Genomic DNA, 26,207 nt, shown 5'->3' on the forward strand with positions numbered 1-26,207 from the left:
TGTTGGAAAGAGTACCAGATGATAAAACTATTAATGAAATCCTAAAGCCTTACATTGATCCTGAAAAGTCTGATCCTGTAATTCGTCAAAGGTATGCTTCAAAAATATTGTAACTTTCTGAAATAATTAAAAATGTTGATGTACTTATTAGGGTCATCCATGACTATTAGAATGTGATGTGTAATGCAATTTACTTTCTCTCACGTTTTCTTGGTGTTTACTGAAGGTCTGTCAGTAAAAATAACAACAGTAGCTGACATTCATTGTTTCCTATGTTCCAGACACTCTTCAAAGCAGACAATAATAAATATGTTAATTCATTTAATCCTCACAATAACTCTGAAAAGTAGATTATTATTATACCCATTCTATAAATGGGGCAACTGAGCCTTAAAGTGGTTAAGTAATATCCTATAGCTAGTAAACAGGGGAGCTAGGATTCACACCTAGGCAGTCTGGAGTCAAAGTTTTTACTCTTAACCCTTAAACTAAACTACTTTTGACGTTGAATGAAAAACTCTGAAAATTAAAAGTTTCCAAGTAACTTTTAAAGACAGGAAATCCTGTTTCAGCCAAGTTTTCAGAGAACTAAGTAAAGTACAATCTGCCTCCTGTTCAGAAATACAGCATGGACAGAAGTGGTTAACATAACATAGTGGAAAGATTCAGTCATGGATATCTGGGTTAAAATAGCAGTTTCTGTCCCTTATTAGCTGTGTGATTAAGAGCAAGTTACTTAATTTCCAGGCCTTATTTTTTTCTCATCAGTGAAATAAGAATGATAACACTTCCTAGATAGGATTGTTACAAGGCTTAAAAGAAATACCATGTATAAAATTCCTAGTACAGGACCTAGCATATACTAGGCACTGCTTGAAAAAGGATATTGTTATTAGAGTGTGAGTTATTAGTGCTCCTGGGTAGAAACCCAGTTGACTTTATTTTCACCAGATGGTACTTGCTTGGGATATGAACGAGTGCTTGGTTTGGTTCCAGAATAACCTGGTATTTAAAATTTAGACTGGGTGGATTCTAAAATGTCTAATCCAGTTCTAGTTGAATCTCATTCTTTTGCTTTTGATAAAAGGTCATGCCCAGACTGAACCTGACCCATGTCACATATCAAGCAGTCTTGAAAATAGCTATGATAGTTGAGTTTCTTTCCTTATAAATGGAACCTAGTTGTTATCATTAGTCACATATTTGCCAGTAAGACAAAATGTCACTGAATAGGATACATTTTTGTAAAATTATATAGCCAGATTAATTTATTGAAACAGATATTTTAAAATTTAAGATGAACAGAGGAAAAAAGTTATTTTCTTTTCAGATTTCTGGTTAGAAAAGATCTTTATCTCCTTTTCTATGCTTAAATAGATGAACTTTTAAGTATTATTAGGTACAAATGCTTAGTCTCCATAAGACTATGTGGAAATATATTAAAAAATCAACTTTTCCTTCAATGTGATGTTTTTTATTTCAGGTTGAAAGCCTACATTCGCTCTCAGACTGGGGTTCAGATTTTAATGAAGATTGAATATATGCAGCAAAATTTAGTAAGGTAAAATTGCTCTCCTCCCCATTTCTTTAAATATTTTTTAGTTCTATAACATAATTAAGTAGCTTGATTAGCTCAAGTTATTAAACTAATTATCTAGCTATGAACATGACTTAGTTTTCAACTTTCAAGTCAGAATTCAAAATAATCACACTTATAGGACAAATTGGGTTGAAAAATCATCCAGGTTAAAATATTTTATTTTCTTTTATTTTCTGTCAACTGAGATAGGGGAAATAGAATATTTTAAAATGCAAGCATTCTTTTATTTGTTCTATTGTGTTTTACTTCACTGAGCTTTACAGATATTGCATTCTTTACAAATTGAAGGTTTGTGGCATCTCTGCTTCGAGCAAGTCTATCTGCACCATTTTTCCAATAGCACATGTTCAGTTTGAGTCTATGTGTCACAGTTTGGTAATTCTAGCAGTATTTCAGACTTTTTCATTAGCATTATATCTGTTGTGGTGACCTGTGATACAGGAGTAACACTTTAATGTTACTACTGTAATTGCTTTGGGTGCACCATGAACTGTGCCCATATAAGATGGCAGCCTTAAATGTGTGTGTTCTGACTGTTCCACCAACCACTCATTCACCCATCTCTCTCACTCTCCTCAGGCCTCCTATTCCTTGAGACACAGTAATATTGAAGTTAGGCCAATTAATAACCACACAATGGCCTGTGAGTGTTCAAGTGAAAGGAAGAGTCACATCTCTCACTTTAAATAAAAAGTGGAATGATTAGGCTTAGTGAGGAAGGCATATTGAAAGCCGAGATAGGCTGAAACTAGGCCTCTCCTGCTAGTTAAGTCATGATTGCAAAGGAAAAATTCTTGAAGGAAATTAAAAATGCTACTCCAGTGAACACAAGAATGATAAAAAAGTAAAACAGTCTTATTGCTGATAGGGAGAAAGTTTTAGTGGTCTGGATAGAAGATCAAACCAGCCCAAACATTCCCTTAATCCAAAGCCTAATCCAGAGCTAGGCCCTAACTCTCAACTCTGTGAAGGCTGAGAGAGGTGAGGGAGCTGCAGAAGAAAAGTTTGAAGCTAGCAGAGGTTGGTTCCATGGGGTTTAAGGAAAGAAGCCATCTCCATAACCTAAAAGTGTGGCGTGAAGCAGCAAATGGTGATGTAGAAGCCACAGCAGGTTATCCAGAAGATCTAGCTAAGATAACTGATGAAGGTGGCTACACTAAACAACAGATTTTCAGTGTAGACAAAATAGCTTTATATTGAAAGAAGATGACATGTAGGACTCAGCTAGAGAGGAGAAGTAAATGCCTGCCATAAAAGCTTCAAGGGATGGACTGACCCTCTTATTAGGGGCTAATGCAGCTGGGGACTTAAAGTTGAAGCCAGTGATCATTTACCATTCTAGAGATCCTAGGGCCCTTAAGAATTATGCTAAATCTATTCTGCCTGTGCTCTGTAAATGGAACAACAAAGCCTGGATGACAGCACATCTGTTTATGGCATGGTTTACTGAATATTTTAAGTCTACTGCTCAGAAAAAAAATTTGTTTTCAAAATATTACTGCTTATTGACAACTTTGATCCTCTTTGGGACTCTAAAGAGGAAAGTTATAACATTAGTGTGAGGACGTTAAAGGAAAATGAAGCGCAGAGGAGTTGAATGCCTAGAGCTAGGTCGTGTGAGTTTCATTTAAGCGTACTTCTTTGATGTATTTTTTGTTTAGATTTATCCCGTTTGGCTCTTTGTTAAAATAAGTCTTAACGTTTTGACTTGTAGCTTTCTGAGTTGTGGTCTCTAGGTATCCTGATTCCTTTCTATGCAATGGCATGAGAGCAGTTTCCTTAACTGCTCCCTTTTGGGACATTACATCCTATGGGCATTTCTGCTGCTCTTCTCAAAAACCCTAGTATGCTAGGACAAGCTGAGATTTCCATCCACTTTGGCTCTTTGTGGACTTACAGTACACATTTCCAAGTTAAAAAATAACTGCTCTCTGGGCCCAAGCAGTGTGTCCTATACTGTAAACTTTAAAATACTCAGTATCCCCTGTTTGTCTTTTATTACCAAGAATTCTGATTTCCTTGAATTTTGGAAGAAGAGTATATTCTGTCAGAGTCAAGTTTGACTGGCTTAGGTGAGTGGACACATGGGCCCTCCTAGGTATTCTCTTAGTAGGCTTGTGAGACTAAAGCCATGGTCTCATGGCTTAAAACATGAGTAACATTTACATGAACTAATTAGATAAAATATGGCACATGGCAAGAAAGGAACTGAATTTAGAAGGTGAAACAGATAATATAAGAATTATGTAATGATTGACTAGAGGTAAATTCCAAGGAAACAATGTAAATGATTTTGTTTAAACATGAATTACGTGGAACTGACTTTAGGATTTTACTAAACAAAACTTAATTTTTTAATCCCCAAAGTGAAGGGAATAGTAGATTAATAAAGTGAAAAGTTAGTGGTGTTGACTATAAGGAATACCTAGAATAGACTAATTTGATACTAAACCTGAGCCTAGCTGGGTGCCTGTGGCTCATGCCTGTAATCCCAGCACTTTGGGAGGCTGAGGCAGGCAGATTGCTTGAGCTCTGGAGTTTGAGACAAGCCTGAGCAACATAGCAGGACCTCGTCTCCAAAAAAAAAAAAAAAATGATAAACCTGAGCCAGTCTGAGGAACGTGAAAGTACTTTCATTCTACCTTATCTGTAGAGAAAGCTCATCTTCCAGATTCCCCCGTTTTTGCTGTTGACTTGAACTAAGTGGTGTATGAAAATACTACCAAAGCAAAGGAAGGGGGAAAAGGTTATATCCCAGGTCCAGTTTAAAAATTGGCATTCATTTAGCCTTGAGTAGTGATGGCATCATTTGACAGCAGCAATAATGTCAGAAATTCCTGTTGAGGTAGCTTTCATCTTGAAGGTGGACCTAAATTGGCGTAGGATATCTTTATATTTCTGATTATTAGGTCAGCCTCAAAGCATAGTTATGCTAATTTCTAAAGAACCTCAATTTTATTAAAGTATTTTGTAGTCATAAGTAATGAAGTTAGATAGTATAGAGATGTATTTAGGCATAGATTTTTATTTTTTATCAGATTTTTAAAACAATGTTCTCTGTATAACATACTGATAAATGGACTAAGATGAGTATTTACATTTGATTGTATACATAATTACAGTTATATCCTTAAAGGAAAGTACATTCAGAGAACATCTAAGGAGAATTATTAGAGGTTATAAATGCTAAGCTCTAATTTAAGATAAGCATTCTAAATAGAACCATTTTATTATTTCCTGAAAAGTGCTTAGAAATCAGAAACATGTAGTTTCTTTATGGCTGTTTGATTTTACGTTTTCAGCATTACAGTAACTTCAGAGTAAAGTCTTTTTTACCAAATACTTGATGTTACCAGTTTCCATTGGTTTTATTTTCCATTCTTGGAAGGTATATAGCAATTGTCTCATGATATAGATATACCTGGTCAGCTAGAGCATGCTTACATTTTTTCCAGGTTTCAGCTTTGCCATTCATGGCTTATTTTTTAAATTGTGATTATAGAATTTGTGTCTAATCTAAGGAATTCACTACTGATCTGTTTGGGAGTTTTCTTTCCAGAATACATAGGGTCTGAATTTATCTCTTAGAAAAGCTATTTTAGCTTTTTAAATAAATTCATTTATTCATTCAGCAAATAGGGAGTATGCCAAAGTCCAGGTACTGTTCTAAACATTGAGGCTATGGCAGTAAAGAAAAGTGTTCCTGCCCCTGTGGAGAAGATCATTCATGTAAGATGCTTATGTTAGTAATGCCATTCTTGCTCTTTGCTGCATATTTTTTACCAGCTTTTTATTCTCAGAAAGTAAATGAGTGGTTTTGGACTAGAAAAGCCTACGTTGCTAAATGTCAGGTACTATCAGAGAGCAGCTGTTGTATTACTGCCCACTTAAGTTACTACTGACTAAATAATTTATAAAACAGCCAACTTTGTCTATTCAAGTACAGTTTTCCAAATATATTAACTTTTAAGCCTAGATTTTACTTTTATTTTATGGAATTATTTACCAGAAAGAAATTTAGATACATTTTGTTTTTTATATTTACTTTGCTACTTTGATACTTGTAAATCTTCTTGGATTTTTTGTGATTTAAGCAGTTATAGGATGATTCTTTCCGAATTTGTTCAAAAAAAAACCATTAAGTACATTTAATCTTCTAGGCATATAAATAAAAATTGGGGTTTATACAAGAATGAATAAAATACAGTTCCATTGTAGTAGGGAAAACAGACACGCTGTATGTATCATAAGAAACCTGTGTCTACATCTTAAAAGCGACATGGAAGGTAGCAGGTATCCTTATGTCATCAGAAGGCTTTGTTGTGGAAGTCACATTTGACTTTTATTAAAGGTGAATGGCCTATGACTAGGGGAAGGTACAGAGACCCTTAAGAAGTACGAGGGTGTGGTATATCGTAAACAAAGCAAGTAAGTGGAGTGTATAGATGCATGCAGGAAGTATTTTTAAAACTTTTTTTAAAAAGATAAGGTTGAAGAGTTAGTTCAAGACCCAATACTAACGCTGTTTGGATCTTGTCTCATTGGCATAGAAAACTGTAAAGATCTAGAAAAAAAAAAAAAAACCAGTAAGACTTGGTGATCAAGTTGGCTATAGGGAGCAATAACTAGGAATCAAAGGTGACTGTGGTTTCTGGCATGATTGCTGTTTACAGAGAGATGAAGGTAAGGTCTGGAGAGGCTAAGAGCATGTTGAGTTTCATGTAGAGGTCGCGTCATTTTCCGGAACACTACTTTCAAAAAGAATGACCTTACTCTACTAATTATTAGGATATCTTCAGAGTGAAATTGTATGCTAGTTAAAAAAATAGTAATATTATCCTTCCAGAATACTTAATATGTGGAGTAGACCTTACTTTACTTTATGAGGTTCTAGAGTAGACTTTTTAGACTAAAAGTTTCACCATTACAAATAGTACATTTATTATAATAAGTAAAAGTTTGTTGTCACTGCTCCTTAAACCTAACCCAAATTATGAGAACTTCCAGAATAACCTTTTTGCTGTTATGCAAAAATGTACATCAGAGATTTGCTATAAAGTCAAAATTGTGTTTTTAATTTGATACAGACCTTGGAAAGTTAGTAAGCCTATTTTCCCATCTAAATGTGGGAATCAGAACAGAAATGATACTGCATTGTTGTAAAGGTTAATTTGAGTTAATACTTGTCAACTGCTTACTACAGTGCCTGGCACCTGGAAAATCACTCCTGTGTATTCAAGTATTTTGAGTTTCAACTAGAACATCATGCTGAAATGATTCAACGAACCTAAAGAGGTGTTTAAGTTCCACATGTTTGGTAGTAGTTAACTGTATCATATATTACTTTATTTGTTTAACAGCTTCTTTTAACCAAATTCATTTTTTAAAATTTTGTTTTGAGAGACAGGGTCTTATTGTGTTGCCCAGGCTGGAATGCAGTAGCACAAGCATAGCCTCACTGCAGCCTTGAACTCCTGAGCTCAAGAAATCTTCCTGCTTCAGCCTCCTGCATAGCTGAGGCTCCAGGCATGCATCAGCCATATAATTTCTTATATTTCTGGGATATACTTCAAATGTAATATTAGCCATACATTCCCAACAGACCACTCACCACTAAACACAAGGGAGCAGATAACCAGTCATGTTTGTTAATATTTCTTTTGACATAATTGGATATTGCAAGAATATGAGATTTCAGGAACTTAAGATATTGTCAACTTTATTTCTGTGGAAATTACTCCCAAATCTAGATATAGTTTTAACTTTTCTCCCAAGCTCCAAATCTTGGTTTCCAGCTATCTTTATTTACACATCTCATTAAATGTTAAGCTCAACATGTCTAGATTTCATTACACTGCATCTATTTCTTCCTGATGTATGTGTTTCTAATTTAATGGACTGAGTGTTCTGGCATCGAGTAAGCAGTCAACAAATGTTGGTACTCATTTTCTATTACTGGCTCTTTTGTTCTAGTAAGCCAGGCATAAGACCTTGTAGCCCAGCATCTTCGACTACTTCTTGACTTCCACCTTGCCACCTTACCTTGCATAATTGACATCCACAACGCGTCTTCCATTTGTCCTTTCTTCTCCATTCCTTTTAGGTAGACTATTATTTACCAGTGTCTACAGTAGAGTTCATTTCCTTCCCCCAAACTGAATATAATTTCCATATCTTTAGAACCTTAAAAGTGTTTTGCATTTCTCATAGGTTCCTATAAATTTGACTTATTTTATCCCAATAAAACTTAAACCATATGATGATTAACTCCCTTTTGAAGACAGTGGTTGCCGTAGGCATCTTCATCTTTGTATTTCCTGCAGAGTTGTGTTAGTGACTTTTCCACAACAAGTGTTCAGTCTTAATTTTTTAATAAGTGTGCTAATTCATATATATATGTGTGTGTATATATATGCTTGATGTATGCTAGGTATTGATGCCACGTTAATACCCTTAAGCAGGGCTTGGGCAGCTTTTCCTTTAAATGGCCAGATAGTGAGTATTTTCCAGCTTTGTGGGCCATTTAGTCATAATTAGTCAATTCTGCCATTGTAACACATAAGCAACTATAGACCACTTAAATGAATGGACATGACTAGAATATGGTCCAGTAAAACTTTATTTACGAAAACAGATAGTGGGCTGGATTTGGCCTCCAGGCTATAGTTTGCTAATCCCTGCTCTAAAGGGTTTTTTATTGGTTTACATGGTATCTATATATCATGTAAACAGTTGGGGGCTTCAATTCTCAACATGTGAAATGAGAGAGAGAGAGAAGATTGTAACAGGGCCCAGTGTAATTTAAAAGTTACTTCAGAAAGTGTAGTACCTGCTCAGAGGTCAGGCTTTTTGATACATGAACCTGACCTAAAGTATCAGTTAAGATTGATCAGGTCTGTATTTTTCATTTATTCAGTTAATTTTCACTGAGCCCCTTCCATGTGCCAACCCAGTGCTAATCCCTAGGGATATATAGACATCTAAAATACTAGCCCTCAAAGAGCTCATAGTCTAGGTGGGAAGACTGATATGTGATAAATACCACAAAAGATAGATACTTAAAATACAAGGCATAAAAAGTGCCTAGTGGAGGGCAAGGGCATCTTTGCATGGACACTCCAGACTTAATCATTTCTTGATGGAAAGACAAACCTTTGCCTTCAGTTTGCTTCCACAATTTTTCATATAAAGCCAAGAATTTAGATTTAAACCTAAGCCTAGGTTAAAGTATTACCTAAGCTTTGATTTCATGGATATCACAAAAATTTTTACTGTTCATGAGCATATTATCCTGTTGTACTTGCACATAGCCTATTAGTCGTTTCCTCCTGTGCTGATTTTAGTTAATAATTTTGGAATGCTTTTTGTTTGAAAAGCAACCAGCAAAAATACGAGCTATTTCTCTTGGATGATTTTATTTCCATGCTGAGAGGATGTTTTTAAATGTTAAAAACTAAGGCTATTTTACTTTCCTTGGAACTTTATGGATCTTTAATCTAAAATATTTTAAAATCATTTTCAGTGAAGTGAAGAGGTAAAATGCTTTTTCCTATCTCCTTTTTGAGAAATTGATTTTACCTATGTAAAGGCCTCAGGTGAGGCCCACCTGACCTCTTTTGGCTTGCACCCACTCACTAGCAAGCAAAGACCCCCTTTCACTACTGGCCAGTTATTCTTCCTTCCTGTAAACCTCTCCCCAGTGGCACATGTAGCCTGTATTTCTTTTCAGAACAATGCTTCTCAGATTTCAGTATCCATCATAATCATCTAGGGCAGTTGTTGAAAATGTTGATTTCCAAACCACTCTCTTGGGGTTCTGGTTTAGTAAATCTTACATAGTACCCAGAAACCTACAATTTTTTTTTTTTTTTTTTCTTTACAATCTCTGCCTCCCACGGGTGACCCTGATATAAGTTTTTCCTGGGACCACACTTTGGGAAACACTGGCCAGGTTGGTAAACTCCTTGAGGACATTTTTGTTTCCCACACAATGTCTAACATGTTTGATATAGTGAGTTTTTGGTAGATATATTCAATTGAGTTGTTGAAGTTCTATAAAGAAACACGGCAATTGGTATTAGAATGGATTTTTTTTTTTAAATCACATTTTACCTCCTTAAAGATATTAGTCTGTGCTCTTTCCCTAATTGAACTAGAAATGGAAAATTAGATGACTTTGTTTTAGACTTATGGTGCATAATTGAAAAATATGCTTTGAAGATACTCTAGGAAATTTATAAGATGTGTGTTAAAAGTTAGAACTTAAAAATTATTTTGAGAATAGTGCAGAATTAAGTATATACTGGAGAACACTGAAGGAATTCCAGAATTTCTAAGAACAGTGTTAACTATTTTCAGATGTCTTTTCTTATGTAAACAGTCAGAGACATTTCTGCCTAAGATCCCCTGAAAATAACTGTGATGAAGAATTAGTGAAGAATAAGAGCTTGTTCTCTAGATAGGATTACGTAAACTTCCTCTTGTTTTCCTTTTGAAATTTGATTCTGTTAATGGATACCAAGTTGATAAATGGGGGGAAATCATTTAATCTAAGAATCAATAGTGAACAAAAACATGCCTTTAATAGAAGATGCCCTCATCAGTGCTCATCCATCATGTTAAGAGATATTTTTCAAAAAAAAACTTAATTTGTTTGTAATATATTTGTGTTGTTTTGATCGATTTGATTTAATAATAGTTAAAATTATTCAGTTCAGAAGAAATTTTATTATTTAAAACATAAAGGTCATAAGTAATGAAATTAAATTTTACTTTTCATTACATTTTTGTTACAGAGAAGGTCAAGTGTAAACATATTACTTGGTATAAAATTCTGCAAGAGAATCTGAATGGAAAAACAAGGTTCCGAGAACAAGTAAGATTTCTAACTTAGAAAGCAGCGCTTATGCATATATATATATATATATATATAATTTTTTTTTTTTTTTTTTTTTTGAGAGAGAGAGTGAGTGAGTCTTACTCTGTTGCCCAGGCTAGAGTGCAGTGACGCAATCTTGGCCCATTGCAGCCTCCGGATTTCGTGTTCAAGCGATTCTTGTGCCTCAGCCTCCCAAGTAGCTGGGATCACAGGTGCACACTACCACACCTGGCTAATTTTTGTATTTTTAGTAGAGAGACAGGGTTTTGCCATATTGGCTAGGCTGGCCTCAAATGATCTGCCCGTCTCGGCCTCCCAAAGTGCTGGGATTACAGGTGTGAGCCACCACACATGGCCATTATTTTTTTTTTTTTTTTTAGTGGATGATATTGCTGTTAAATTACCATGATATTTAGAGTCTAGTGAATTTACTTAAGGGTGATATATTTCACTTTAAATCATCAGTATTCACAGTACACCATAAATTATGTTCTTTGCATCTACTTAAACTTGTAGGATGTCAATATAAGGATATACAAAAGTATCATTGTTTTTCACAATTATTTTAGGTTATGTTTAAGCAAAACAATGTGAAGACCCTGAATAAGTTTTCCCGAACACACACAAAAATTGTTTCCTGCAAGAGTGATTTAAAACCAAGGTTAAATCTGGGGGCTAATAGGTATCTTTATGGAATATAGTAAGTATGAATGACAAAGTTTTATTGAGTGCCTTACTACTGTTTAGGTACTCTGATCGCACTTTATACATATTATAATTATATTATACGTTTTAAGTATATTATAATTAAATGGATAGCCCGTCTGTGGCTGTGTAAGCACTAAGTGGTGGAACCTAGATTCAAACCTAGGTCTGCCTGCACTCAAAGCCTTAGTATGTTCTTTGCAATATGGTACATACCTGTCAGTACCATAAATAATCATAATGCATGTTCTCAGATTATGTGAAACCGAACCACAGTTCTTTGTTATACCTTTTTGGGATTGTTGTTTATTTTTCAAAGTAATCATGGTCAGGATGAGTATGTGTTCAGAATGGCATTAACCTTTGACCACATTTTGGATATAGATTCTAAAAGAAAGCGAGAATAAAACAAACAACAAAGGAAGCATCATTTAAGGATTATAACAATTCTATATTCTATTACAGAACAAAGGAAGCATCATTTAAGGATTAGAAATTGTTAGAGTTAATCTGAAGAATGTCCACACACAGAAAGGGAATATGTAGAGTGGTTTGCTAAACTTTTTTTATCATCTCAAAGATGATACTCTTCCAGTGATGAAATGGGCTTTATATGTAGTATTCTTGTTATAGCAGTTTTATGATAAGAATTTTTAACTTAGTTTTAAGAAAGTTGAAGCTCAGCTAGTTGGCACAGTTGGCTGAGTGTTTACCAGACAGATATAAACTCAACTATTGAGGTCTCAGTAGCTTCGAACCTGAGAATGTTAGTTTGAGAGGCTGTATTTAAAGTGATCCAAAGTGATGTGATGGTCAAATTCTTAGCAGATTGCAAGCCTACCATTTCTATAGTGATCATCTCACTTCAAATATATACTATTTTGATTCTTGGTTAAGGGAATTATGTGAAATATAAAATATGAATTTTCTCTAAAAACAAGTGATATTTTAACGTAATGTTAATCTACTAAACTTACCCATCCTAGTTATGTTATAGAATATTTTGTGGCCAATTTAAATGTTAGGCACCAAAACTGTGAATTCTGTGTGTATTCCGATATCCATTCTGTGCTCAGTACTTTAACCATATCCGCTCTCTACCCAGTTTCGTAGACCTAACTCTCTCTTCCTATCTCTACCTCACACATAATCACATATACCTTCTTCCTAGAAAGTCTTTGTCCTTTCACCGCTAGTAAATGCCTTGTAGTACACCATTGTATTCCCAGTGCCAAGAACAGTGTCTGGAACATGGTAGGCTCTCAGTAAATATTTGTTGAGTGAGGAATGAATGAACAAGCACTCAGTTGAGTGAAAAAAAATCACAAAATTGGCTTTATAGGCCCAACTCTGCATTTTCTTGAGTGACTCTGAGTAAGATACCTAACTTCTCAGGGCTTCAGTGTACTTAACTGGAAGACGAAAGAGACTGGGTTATAAGTTCCTGCTAACTCTAAAATAATACCATTCTATAATGTAGTTAATTCATGGACTATTGAACCCCTCAGCAAAAGTTTCTCTGAGGAACCTAATCATATTTTACAAGGTAATATACATCCTGATAAAGTCTGAAGATGTAAGAGTCTGTACTGATGAAATACTTGCATTCAGTTTTAGCTTCAAAGGAAATGTATGTTTTGTTAGCAAGATTAAGACTAAAGATCAAGATTTAAAATCCCTACATTAATTAGAGGGGGAAAAAGTGCATGGAGGAGAAAGGATTTTAAGAAACAAATAATTAACAATACTGTATTGTATACTTGAAATTTGCTAAGAGGGTACATTTTAAGTGTTCTTATCACAAGAAAAAATTTAAAAATGCTATGTAAGGTGATGGATATGTTAATTAGCTTGATTATGATATCATTTCACAACATATACACACATCAAAATATCAAATTGAGGCCGGCACAGTGGCTCACACCTGTAATCCCAACACTGTCGGAGGCTGAGGCAGGAGACTCATTTGAGCCCAGGAGTTTGAGACCGGCTTGGGCAACATAGGGAGACCCTGTCTCTACAAAAAAAAAAAAAAATCAAATTGTATACCTTAAATATATATAATTCCTATTTGTCAATTATGCCTCAATAAAATTGGGCAAAAAAAGAATACAAACCAATTAAGGAGAGGGGTTAGCTAGGGTTAGGAACTGAAGTACCTAGATAGTGAAGGCCCTGTGCAGCCTGCAAGAACAAAGAACATTTGGATGTTGGTACTGAACAAGAGAGGTTTGGAAGGCCAGGGCAGGCAGATAACCTGAGGTCAGGAGTTCAAGACCAGCCTGGCCAACATAGTGAAACCTGTCTCTACTAAAAATACAAACATTAGCCGGGTATGGCAGCACACGCCTGTAGTCCCAGCTATTCAAGAGGCTGAGGTAGGAGAATCGCTTGAACCTGGGAGGTGGAGATTGCAGTGAGCTGAGATCGTGCCACTGGACTCCAGTCTGGGCGACAGAGCGAGACTCTGTCTCAAAACAAAACAAAACAACAGCAGAACAAGAGACAATATTTACTGAGGATCTACTGAGCTTTTTTTTTTTTTTTTTTTTAACTTTTAGGTTCAGGGCTACGTGTATAGATTTGTTATATAGGTAAAATCATGTCACAAGAGTTTGTTGTACAGATTATTTCATCACCCAGGTACTAAGCCTAGTACCCCATAGTTATTCTTTCTGCTCCTTTCCCTCCTCCTACCCTCCACCTTCCCCTAGTTCCTAGTTCTTTGTGTCCATGAGTTCTCATCATTTAGCTCCCACTTATAAGTGAGAACCTGTGGCATTTGGTTTTCTGGCCTGCGTTAGTTTGCTAAGGATAATGCATCAAGATTCAGGACAATAAAACAATACAGGAGCTGACAGACAAAATAGCCAGTGTAAAAATCAACCTAATGGATCTGACAAAGCTGAAAAATACATTTCAAGAATTTCACAGTGCAATCACTAGTATTAACAGCAGAATAGACCAAGCTGAGGAAAGAATCTCAGAAATTGAAGATGGGTTCTCTGAAATAAAGCAGACAAAAATAAAGAAAAATGAATGAAAGGAATGAACAAAACCTCTGAGAAATATGGGATTATGTAAAGAGGCCAAATCTACGAATCATTAGCATCCCTGAAAGGGACCGGGAAAAAGCAAACAACTTGGAAAACACATTTTAAGATATCGTCCATGAAAACTTCCCCATCCTTGCTAGATAGGTCAACAGTCAAATTCAGGAAATACAGAGACCCCCTGCAATATTACCCACAAGAAGACCATCCCTAAGACACATAATCATCAGATTTTCCAAGATCGAAATGAAAGAAAGAATGAAATGAAAAGCAGCTAGAGAGAAGGGGCAGGTCACCTACAGAGTGGCTATAGAGATGGGTCACCTCCATCAGGCTAACAGCAGAAGCCCTTTACAAGCCAGAGAGTTTGGGAGCCTATATTCAACTCTGTTAAAGAAAAAAATCTTCAACCAAGCATTTCATTTCCAGCTAAACTAAGTTTCTTTAAGCAAAGAAGAAGTAAGATTCTTTTCAAATAAGCAAATGTTGAGGGAGTTTGTTACCACCATACCTGCCTTACAAGAGATCTTGAAAAGAGTACTAAATATAGAAAGGAAAAACCATTACTAGCCAGTGTAACTTTACATTTCTATCATGATACTTGTGCCAATGAATGCAATAGTTTATTTGTCTGCCTCCCCCCATAAAGTTATGAACTTCCATTACCTAGCAGACTACCTGTGCATAATAGACACTAAGTAAATATTTGAGGAATCAATTGAGGAATAAATGCCAGGCTAGTGCTTATAACATTTTCACATGTATTAATTCTAATGAAGTATATACTATGTCTTTTCTACTTTACCTGATTAGGAATCTTAGGCTCTGAAAAATTGACTTACCCAAAGAAACTAAGTTTGTACAGTTTATAAGGCTAGGATTTGGACTCAGACCTGTTTGTCAACAGAGTTTAGTTCATGCTTTTTCTACTAACTAGTCTCTGTCTCTGTCATAAATCGTAAATATAATTCCTGGTAAGTATGTCATTTCCTTGCTAGGAGTGCCACATTACTTTTGGAGTATAAAATCTTATTACTGATGCTAGGTTAGCAAGTTACACTTTGGAAACATTTTCACCTGTTACATTATAGTCCTTACAAACTAACCCATGAGTAGTTATCTTTCCTACCATTTTATTGATGAGAAAAACTGAGTCTCCTTCTGGAGTCATAGCTCGTAAGAACCAGTGATAAGACTGGAACTCAAGCTTTGTAGATTTAAAAGTAATTGAATTTACCAACAAAAATCAGAAAATATTTCAAAGAAATAATATTTAGAACAAGTCAGAGCCTTGTAAGCCCCTCTTTAAAACAGGTTTTAAAATATATAGTTGGCCATTTTATTTAACCACATCCATAGTTTAAATATCATGGTTAGAACAGGATATTTACCAAATGCAGTTCTGAACTGGTGAGCTTTCTGAATTAAGGCATATGTCTGTACTACACAATTCATGATCTACACTCCATGTCAAGCAGGTATCGTCCTCATTTATGTGGGTACATAAAAATCCCAAAACAAAGTGCAGCAAACCACTAATTTAACTACTCTGATTTTTAAAATATGAAAACTAAGAGAGATTGGGTGAGAAAAAGATTAACTTTGACAAAATCTTTTTCTATATGACTTAAATATTGTGAGTTGCAAAATTGTTACATAGAAGTATTATTTGGAGAAATTTTAAATAATACCTTTTAAAATGTAAATAAAAGAATAATTAAAACTTTTAATCTAGAAACCTAGATTGAGAAATAAATACAACTATGAAAAAATATAGGTTAAGTGCTACCTTTGCCAGATAAATATACAAAATTATAGAAATTTAGAGCTGAAGGGATCTTGGCGATCACCTAATTCAGTGATCTTATTTTAGTGGAAAGATACTGTGGCTTAGGGTCTGCCACAGATTAAATTTGGAGAAATTCAGACTTAGTTTTGGTATTTTTTAGGAGGTGGAAGGGGCGATGATCCATGGAGTGTCAGTTGGGACATAAAGTAGTTTGTGACTTCCTTTCTTTAAAAACTTGTCTTTTTGGGTTATGAGGAGTTTTTTTAAAAAAGCACGCTAATTTGCTAATAAAGTACGGAGAAAGAAGTTCAAGAACTTGGCCCATTTTTTTGAAAGTTAGTGACAGAGTCAAGATTAAAAGCATACCCTTGATTATCATAACAACTTTTATTTATGTAATGTCACTGTAACCCCTCTTTGGCCCACTGAGCCAATTCTGCCCTCATAATGCCCCCATGAGGCTGCCCAGAGCAGTGTCAGCCCGTGAGCCTGTGAGGGTGAACAAGTGAAATTACAAGAGGAAATGTCTAAGAAGGGTCCCAGAGGGCAAGAAAAAAGACAGATGTTAGTATCTTAATTCCTCCAAACCTAAGTAGTTTGTCTTATGGTAGCAGAGACATTATACTAATGGAAATACCAGAGTTTGTGAAAATTTCCAAAAGATAAAGCTGTCCCTTAGGATTCAGTAGCTTCATGGCTTGCAAAGGAGCTAAACCTAAATGTTTTAGGCAGTACAAAGCTGGGCTCTTAAAACTTGCCTCAAGATAATGGAAACAGAAACATTCAAAGTACCTTTATCTTCTTGGAAGTAAATGTGACAATAAAATAATGATTTGAAGGTCGTACTGAAAGTTGTAAGGCTACATTTAAAATGCAAAATGCACATAAAGGCAGTATCTTCACTGGTAATGAAATTCAGTGACTTTGTCCTGAACTGAAGTTTCTATAGGAAAGTGTTGTTATTTTTGGTAAATAAAAATATAAAACACATGTGCTTAGGGCTTAAATAAATGTGTGAGCAGTTGCTGTGTTTTTTCATTTACCCTCACTGTAGCTCTCTAAAGTGATACTGTCATTATCCCCATTTTCAAGCGTGGAAACTGAGGATTAAATAACTTAAGTAGCTTATCCAGGATCATAGACCAGTGAATGATGGAGCCGGAACTTTAACTCAGTGTTAAACTGCAAACTCAAACAACCAATAAAAGTTATTACTTCATTTAACTAAACTCCAAGTCCATAAAGTGTTAACCCCATATGTGTCTGATAGGCCTTCTTTATGAACAGTTTGCAAAATTTACTTTTAAATTACTGGTAAATATTAATGGTTGATTAAGAGTAACCACTTGTTGTAGAAAAATCTAAGAAATTCAGAATTTCAGCTAAAAGATTATTTAGTGAAATCTGAATGCTTCGTGTAACAGGCTGGAAAGCTGTGGCACAGAAGCTTACTGACACTCAATAGCATATTGCTGATTAGAAGTTTGCAACATTTTAGGCTAAACACTAATTAAAATCCATTGATTCTAATCAAAACCATACAACATACCAGATTTTCATTGCATAAAATATTTTTAAAATAATTTATTAGTTAACAACCCTCTTCTAAATCTTTGCATCCTTAGTGCTTTGCACAGTGCCTGCTTAGCATGTAAAACAGGAACCAAGTTTTTTTAAGTATAATCATTACAGTTTTAGAATCCAAATAAGTATAATCATTACAGTTTTAGGATCCAAAGCATGTTTAACTTGTTGTGTAGTAATTTTTATGTACCTCTGAACATTCCTCTGCTAGGAACATATGTTATATCAGCAATAATTTTAGGCTGCGATTCCCGTGTGGCCTTTGAAGAACTTTTTTTGTTGCTTCTTGGTTTTAGCTTTGGAAATCTGGAGAAACCCAATTAAGATTTAATATTACAAAAAGAAATAAAATACCTAAAACACTAAGTATGCACTGAAAATTGTTTACTAAAAACTGAAACAAGTAAAAAAACATTCCCTTATTTGAAAAATGCCTTTCATTAGAAATCTTATGATTTAGTTAAAAGGCGCAGAAGATAAGTTATTGCAAGTGCCTGTAGGATGCCACTTGAAAAGCTCCTGTTTGAGAGTCCAGGTCTTATTTCCTCCCAAGAAAAATTTAGTTATCCCCATTTTATATTTTACTTTGTAAGTTAATCTTATACTTAGGTATCTGATACAGTCTCATTTTTCTTTTTTATATAATTACTACTAACTTTAAAAAAACACTGCTTATTTCAAAGAGAAATAATGTTTAAAAGATGTGAAGCATTTAATCCTTGAATGCTGGAAACACTTTAGAAGTATTGTAAGCACATCTGTATTACATTACACACAGGGAAAAGAATGTATGAATTCTATGATCTGTGGGCACTAAGGTGGCTGGTTTAGAAAAACAGTATTTTGCATTTCAAGTTTCTTTTCAACATAAAGAATATTCTGCAATTCCACGCTGGGGTGTGTGGTCAGGGAAGCATAAGTAAAGTTATGGTTTTACAGTTGTTCTCTAACTTTAGTCAGCTTGGCTCTGCATTTTGTTAAGCCCTTTTATTTTTCCTGATTTGAAAACGATTGCATGAGACAAACTCAGAAGATGGAGAAATCACTACATCATATTTTTTAATAAGTGTCCTGCAGGTCTTAGTCAGCTATGATTATGGTGCAGATAATTTTTTACTAATCAGGAAATACCAAAGTTTGTGAGTGATTTACTCTTAAAATTACAGCAAATTTAAATGTATCCCAATGATATCCTCACTCTTGATCACTTGTATTCCATTGTGCTTTTTTGAGCAGGAGATAAAAGGATGGAGTTACAGCCGTTAGGCTGGATATCTCATGTGATATGTGTTTTGCATGTGAATATCACCTGTCACTGGTAGAGATGAATAGAAATGCTAGAGAACTTCTGCACTACACTGATTGACATGTTCTCAGCTTTTTCTTCTTTGGCATGAAATGACATTAACATGCCAACATATTCTCATATGTACACGCTAGTGAGCTAGCTAGAATTCCACCCTTTCACTCCTACCCCAGAAAGCAAGCAAGAATGAATGTTCTGGGGATGCATATTCAGTCACCTCAAACTTATTTTTTTAAAGTAATGATTTGAGAATTTCATACTTTAATGACCACTAGCATCTATTTACCTGTGACACATTTGGCATCTATGTCATGATAAACTCTGTATTTCTTAAATTTTATATAGCAATATAAATTTCTGGAAACCAGTTATAATTAGAATAATTGACTTTTTACAAAAGCCAATTTTATAACCAGTTATTTTATTGCCATGTTACTAGAAATTATAAAGTGATTGGTTGTCTTTAAGGCTCAAAATAAATATATTTGAGGAATTTGAATGGTTAGCTCATTCTTTTATTCAAGAAAAATGATAGCATAAATATTATTTTTTTTTATTTTTAATTTTTGAGGCGGAGTTTCACTCTTGTTGCCCAGGCTGGAGTGCAATGGTGTGATCTCAGCTCACTGCAACCTCTGCCTCCCGGATTCAAGTGATTCTCCTACCTCAGCCTCTGAGTAGCTGTGATTACAGGCATGTGCCACCACGCCCAGCTAATTTTGTATCTTTAGTAGAGGTGGGGTTTCTCTATGATGGTCAGGCTGGTCTCAAACTCCCGACCTCAGGTGATCCGCCCACCTTGGCCTCCCAAAGTGCTGGGATTACAGGTGTGAGCCACCGCACCCGGCCAGCATAAATGTTATGTAAAAGTCTTTAACTGTTTCTTGGTATGAAAATTGGTAACTTGTAGGCTGGGCACGGTGGCTCACACCTGTAATTCCAGCACTTTGGGAGGCCGAGGCAGGCAGATTACGAGGTCAGGAGATCGAGACCATCCTAGCTAACACTGTGAAACCCCGTCTCTACTGAAAATACAAAATAAATTAGCCAGGCATGGTGGCACGCGCCTATAGTCCCAGCTACTCGGGAGGCTGAAGCAGGAGATTCACTTGAACCTGGGAGGGGGAGGTTGCAGTGAGCCAAAATTGTGCCACTGCACTCCAGCCTGGGCAACAAAGCGAGACACCATATCAAAAAACAGAAAAGAAAAGAAAAAGAAAATTGGTAACTTGTTCTAGAGCTTTCCTAATGTCAGAATATTTGATATTTTTTTATTTAGTTTTAGAACCTCTATAATAATAACTCTTGTACCTGCCTTTCTTAGAAGGTATTAAACTTATACTATAAGGAAGTAACTACTGAATTGTCATGACCTTTAAAAAATTTTTAATGTAAAGGACTCTCATATATTTATCTATTAGTATTTTGAATATTAACAGTGTTTCCTGTTTTTTTGTTTTTTATTAATAAGATATTATGAACTAGATCCTTACAAAAGTCTCCTAGACAATTTGAGGAACAAAGTGATCATTGAGTATCCAACATTACATGTGGTATTGAAAGGATCCAATAATGACATGAAAGTTCTTCACCAAGGTAAGTGTAAATTTGTTTCTGTAATGCTTAGAATAGCTTTAGAGAAACCAAAGCAAAATATGTCCACCCTTATTTCTTTATATGTGTTTTCCCAGTATATTTACACACTTACAGGATCTCCTCTATAGCTACAGTTAATGTGAAGAACCAAGTAAATGCGATGCTGCTACTCTTCTGTTTTTAAGAGTATATAATCTTATAAAATCAATTTTAAGTGAATCAAATTGAATGGTTATAAAATGACTTTTTTTTAGCATGCGATTCTATGTATTTTTGTCTTTTTTTAAGCTAATAGTCTTTCAGTAACTGTCCATGATCACATACATTTAGTCCATAGTTAAGACTTTAGACATTTGTAAAAGGAGGGATTGCAAAACATTTTTAGTTGACAAGGAAAATGTTGAATGGTTAAAAAAAAAAAAAAAGAAAAAAAAAAAAACCTAGTATCCTACCTTGTAGAAGGAGATAATGTTGCAAGGAATGTTATATTTAAAAATTTGGCAGCATTGAGAATAAGCTAATGCCATTGCCTTTACCCTTTATCTCCTTTTCCAAACCCACTGGTTTTATTTTCTCTGATTTTGTGATATAGGGAAGTACTAGAACTGGAAAAAAATGTACATAAAAGTTTAGTACATAAAATGACTTATCTACATTTGTAAGTACTGATTAAAGTAAACTAAATGTGTTTCTGAATACAAGATTTTAGAGGATGAATAAAATTTAGTGACTACCTTTAAGAAGTGAGGAAGATTACCCACCTTAATCCAAAACTATTTCGTAGCACTTTCAACTAAAAGAATTACAGATACAGGCCAGATTTTGCTATAACAAACTCCAGAGGAGTGTAGAATCTTTGTCTTGGATTGATAATATTTTTTTAAGTAGTATTTGAAATGGGTGGTTTAAGTTTTATTGTTATACCAGCATTACAGGCGGTAAGGTGCAGTAACCTATGTTATAAGGTATTCTCTGTTGTGCATAGTGTTTTTTCCTTGCAAAAATTAATAGGAAAAAAATTATTTTTCAAAGTGACCAAAACTGTATCAGTGCTACAACTTGAAACCAGATTTTAGTTAGCAAACATGATATTTCTAGTAATAAATTATGGACCTCTAAATCTTATTTTTATTCTTGACATTAATATTTTTCACAATTTGAGAATATTCTGTATTATTTTTTCAAAATAGGAACTTTAGTTTTAAATGGCCAGTCTCACTTTGTTTAAGCTTTGTATTTTGTTGCTTTTTTCTTAATAAATTCACACAGTGCCCTCTCAAATGTTGGTTTTGGGAAAAGTTGTTTAGTAATGTAGGTTAGTAGCTGGGGCAAACATCATCTGTATAAATAAACAGCACACACAGCTCTCCTTTCACCTTGTTTAGGAATGTACATTCAAGTAAGGCTTCCTGTAATGAAGCAATAAGAAAAGACTACTTTACTAGTGTACTGGGAGCCTTATTGAGTAAAATTTGCTATTTTTCTGGTGGGTATATGATGTTTGACTTATTTACAGGAACACAGATGACTCATGCTTTTAGTACAGAGGATTATTTAGAACTGTGTTAGCAAAGAACTAAAAGTATCTGACAGGATTTTAAAACCATACCAGTTTTGTCACATCATAAGTACACACACCTTAAAAGTAATGCCCAGGTCTTCCTGTACATGCATTTCTTTCTGTAAGTACTTCAAGGTGTCTGTTTCTTTATACATTCTCACAGCATCAGATATTTTGCAGGGTGATCCCTTGATGAGGGAAGGGGATTATGTAAGAAGAGGGCATTTTCTTTGGAAAGCCTTGAAATTCCTTCCCTTTCTGGAGGTAAAAAAGTTGGATTTGATCCTGAGTTCATAGTACAAGTTGTCTCTTACCTAATTTGGGGGTACATGTGTTTCTGATCTGGGATTCAGTACTTCCCACACCTGATGGTTGTTCTAATATTTGTTATGATTATAGACTGCCATAATTTTTTTTAAGTCTGCCTATATTAATCAGCAGTAGCCAAGATTTTGTTTGTTTGTTGCTTTTCAGTAATGGAAAAGGTTAACTGGAAAAGATTGAGCTATTAAGATAGTCCACTAGATTGGGGATGCTGAGGCTGATTACCTACCTTATATCAATCCAGTGGGAAGTGCTTAGAATGGTGTAACTTGCTTCACAGACTGTTGTTAGACTAGCAGATTTAGATGATTGAGAAAAGCATGCTGCATTTCAATCTAAGGAAGAAAGAATGGAACCCTATTCAAAGAAGAAAACTGGGCACCTTCAATAGGCAAAGAAAGGGGAAAATGTCCCCATACTGCTACAAATCTCTATTAATTTAGAAATGTCAGCAAAATAAACTTTTGATGTTCTAGTATAACTCAAGATTAGAAAATGTCTCAGCCTTCAGAGAAGGAATCCAACCCAAAATTGATTACTGGAATTAGTGAAAATATCTGGCATAGCAGCTACTCATGTGTCAGTCTCTTACTGGGCCAGTAAATCTTCCATTCATTCTCCCTTGCTCACCTTTCCTCATTCTTCCTTACCTCTCTTTTCTTTCTTTTCCTTTTGCAGGGAGAGAGGGGAGGATTTTAGGCACTGGAACACACACGTGAAACTTATTATACAATAGTTGCTATAATAGAGTTTGCCTGAAGTACAGAGACAGCCAGAGGAAGAAAAAATCTTATACTATCTTGGAGGCACTGGATGGACTGCTAAAGTTCATAAAATTTCACAAAGATTGGGACGATATCCTGGATGGAACTTATTTCACTTCCTTACTCATAGGAAGGGCTCAGTAAACACTCTTGTGGTTGCTGGTACAATCTGAAATCTAGGTACAACAGCAAACCCCAGGGAATTTGTCAGTTGGAATATGAGGCAAAGTTCCAGGTGTGTACTTCTAGCATCAACTTTTATAAGCTGTGGGCCCTTGAGCATTTGCTCTGCCTCACTGAGCTTTATTTTTCTTATCTACTCAGTGGAGATAACAACTGTAAGCTCAAAATAACCTATATTTTACCATGACAATTTTTAAAGAGTTACTACCTATTATTTCCTTTTAGCTTCACAAGACAATGAAATAGAACACTTACTCTAGTTCCCATTTTGAAGATTTAGGGAAAAAACACTAAAAGACAGAATGACTTGCAGTTACATTGATTCAGCAAACATGCTCTACATTGTGAGGATAGATACAGAGAAGAAAGGTCAAGTTTCTGTCCTCCAGGAACTCTCAGTTTAGTGAGTGAGTCATAGTCTTGCTTTCTCTAAGCAAAACAGGAGTGTTAGAGGAGCTCCATTTCTACTCTTCTTTCCTGTGAAAGGAAGGAGATGACGATTAGCTAGTCTTCTGTCACTCCACATTCACTCAACATATACTGACCCTCAATTGAGTTTAAAAAAAATCACGGAAAAAATTTATTCCAACCACAAGTGGCCGGCCTGGATAATAGTGATCTATTCAGTGGCATGAATATGGATCATAACCACATTGTGAACTGACCATTCCCAAGTCTTCCACAGAGTCAGGAAGGATGTTACCTCACAAAATATAATTGCCACTTTCAGACATCATTTCTCTATGTATTGTGGCCAGAATTGTATATCCCAGCTGCCTGAGACATAACGCGGTTTGTGTGTCCCTGTGAGCAGTGGTGTTGCTGTACATCAGAAGGGGGGAGAGAAGAGGGACAGAGCAAGCTAAACAGAAACAGTATAAACACTTGACTGTATGTTTACTTATTTTTTTCTAGTGAAAAGTGAATCTACCAAGAACCTTGGCAATGAAAATTGAGCACTTTTTTCTGGAAGAAGAATGTGAAAACTTCCAGACAACTGCAGCAGACTCTGCACTGATGGACTGTTGGCTGATTGGGGTATTGTCAATGGGTGATGGTGGAATTTTTTCTTTGTATGAAAAATAAGCTTAACTCTTTTAAAAAATGTATCTTATAGCCTCTTGAATTAATTGACTTGTAAGACCCCTTTATTCATATTAAGAACTCTCCTTTGCACTTGATCAGCATAGTACTTATTAGGCCTTGGCTTTTAATATGCTTAATTCCATAAACTGAAAACCTTTTTTTTTTCTTTTTTTTTTCTTTTTTTTTTTTTTTTGAGACGGAGTCTCGCTCTGCCGCCCAGGCTGGAGTGCAGTGGCCAGATCTCGGCTCACTGCAAGCTCTGCCTCCCGGGTTCACGCCATTCTCCTGCCTCAGCCTCCTGAGTAGCTGGGACTACAGGCGCCTGCCACCTCGCCCGGCTAGTTTTTTGTATTTTTTTTTTAGTAGAGACGGGGTTTCACCGTGTCAGCCAGGATGGTCTCGATCTCCTGACCTTGTGATCCGCCCGTCTCGGCCTCCCAAAGTGCTGGGATTACAGGCTTGAGCCACCGCGCCCGGCTTTTTTTCTTTTTTCTTTCTTTTTTTTTTTTGAAATGGAATCTTGGAGTGCAAGTGGTATGAGCATAGCTTCCTCAAACTCCTGGGCTCAAATGGTCCTCCCACTGCAGCCTCCCAACAGGCTTATACCACCACACTCAGCTAATTTTTTTTTTTTTTTTTTTTTTTTGTGGTAGAGATAGGGTTTCGCTCCTTTGCCCAGGCTGGTCTCAAATTCCTGGCCTCAAGCAATCCTTCCACCTTAGCCTCCAAAGCGTTGGGATTACAGGCATCAGCCACCACATCTGGCCTTGAAAACTTTTTTATTTGTTAATTTGATGCGTGACCAAACCCAAGGATCACCCGTGTCAACCACAAAGTTGGCATTCTCTTTAGTAGAACTTCACTAAACAGAAAGGCAGTGCAATGCACTGTCTAGCCACAGGAGAACTAATCTTCCATCAGTTGCCCTTTCTTATCTTTGGAGTTTGTATGTAACTTACCCTTATGAGACAACTTTTCCACTTGAGAAATTCCTAGTACAATGTCTTGTACTAGAAGCCTGGATAAATACTATTAACTACTGTTTCTTATATTCACTTGAGAAAATCAATGGCTCCACATTGTTTGAGCCATTAGTGCTAACAAATTTGGATTTACTTATTCAAGTCTTATGAATTCTGTGCCTTTCATCACATTCCTAGTCCACTCTCATCATTACTGCAAAAGGGTGTTGTGATGGCCAGTTTTATACTGTGTTTTGATATGTCTAGCAATAACTTAAAGAAAAAAAAACTGGGAAATCTTCAACATGTTATTGGAATGTGTATATATGTATTAATGTATATACATGGCTTAGCTTATACGTTATGGCAGCTCTGTATACAGTTTGATCTCACATACTGAAAAAAAAATCTTAATTTTATTGGAGTTTATACCACTATGAAACTGCAATATGACTGTAAGAGAGTTAAAAAGATTGTTACATCTGCATTGTATGTGTTGTGTACTTAATGGTTAAAAAGCAATGATAAAATTGGACATTAATGAAATTCGTTTTTTATTTACAGTTGAAATAAGTTTTTTACCAAAAAGAAACCAGAGACATTAGTTAAGGAGACTTAAAAAGATTTGAAATATGAAAAGATAATGAGAAGATGAACAGAAGATAAATTTGTGGGACACAAGTGTAACTTGGGGTAGAAATTGGAGAAGAGAATCAAAAAACAATAATGCCAGAAAGACCCTTGGTATAAAAGTACTAATGGAAATGTGATTCATAGAAAGTTCTTAGAAAGTGAGGCCTTGCAATTTGAGAAGCA

General features: G+C 35.4%; 1 protein-coding gene across 3 annotated transcripts in view; it reads left to right on the forward strand.

Moving 5' to 3' along the window:
- The window catches only part of ZNHIT6 (zinc finger HIT-type containing 6), a 54,032-nt gene extending 28,095 nt beyond the window's left edge, over positions 1-25,937 (forward strand). For 2 of the 3 annotated variants that reach the window (XR_012418190.1, XM_005542834.4), the window contains 4 exons: positions 11-91; positions 1,484-1,561; positions 20,387-20,511; positions 24,259-25,937. Coding sequence is in view for 1 of the 3 variants with exons in the window: in XM_005542834.4 (XP_005542891.2) it covers positions 11-91; positions 1,484-1,561; positions 20,387-20,511; positions 24,259-24,299 (325 nt within the window). In the remaining 2 variants the exon portion in view is untranslated. Of the gene's footprint in view, positions 1-10; positions 92-1,483; positions 1,562-10,395; positions 10,476-20,386; positions 20,512-24,258 lie in introns of those variants that run through there. The other variant, XR_001484370.3, reaches the window with a different exon arrangement.
- The last annotated feature ends 270 nt before the right edge of the window (positions 25,938-26,207 follow it).

Source organism: Macaca fascicularis, chromosome 1, assembly GCF_037993035.2.
Source record: "Macaca fascicularis isolate 582-1 chromosome 1, T2T-MFA8v1.1".
Lineage (NCBI taxonomy): Eukaryota > Metazoa > Chordata > Mammalia > Primates > Cercopithecidae > Macaca > Macaca fascicularis.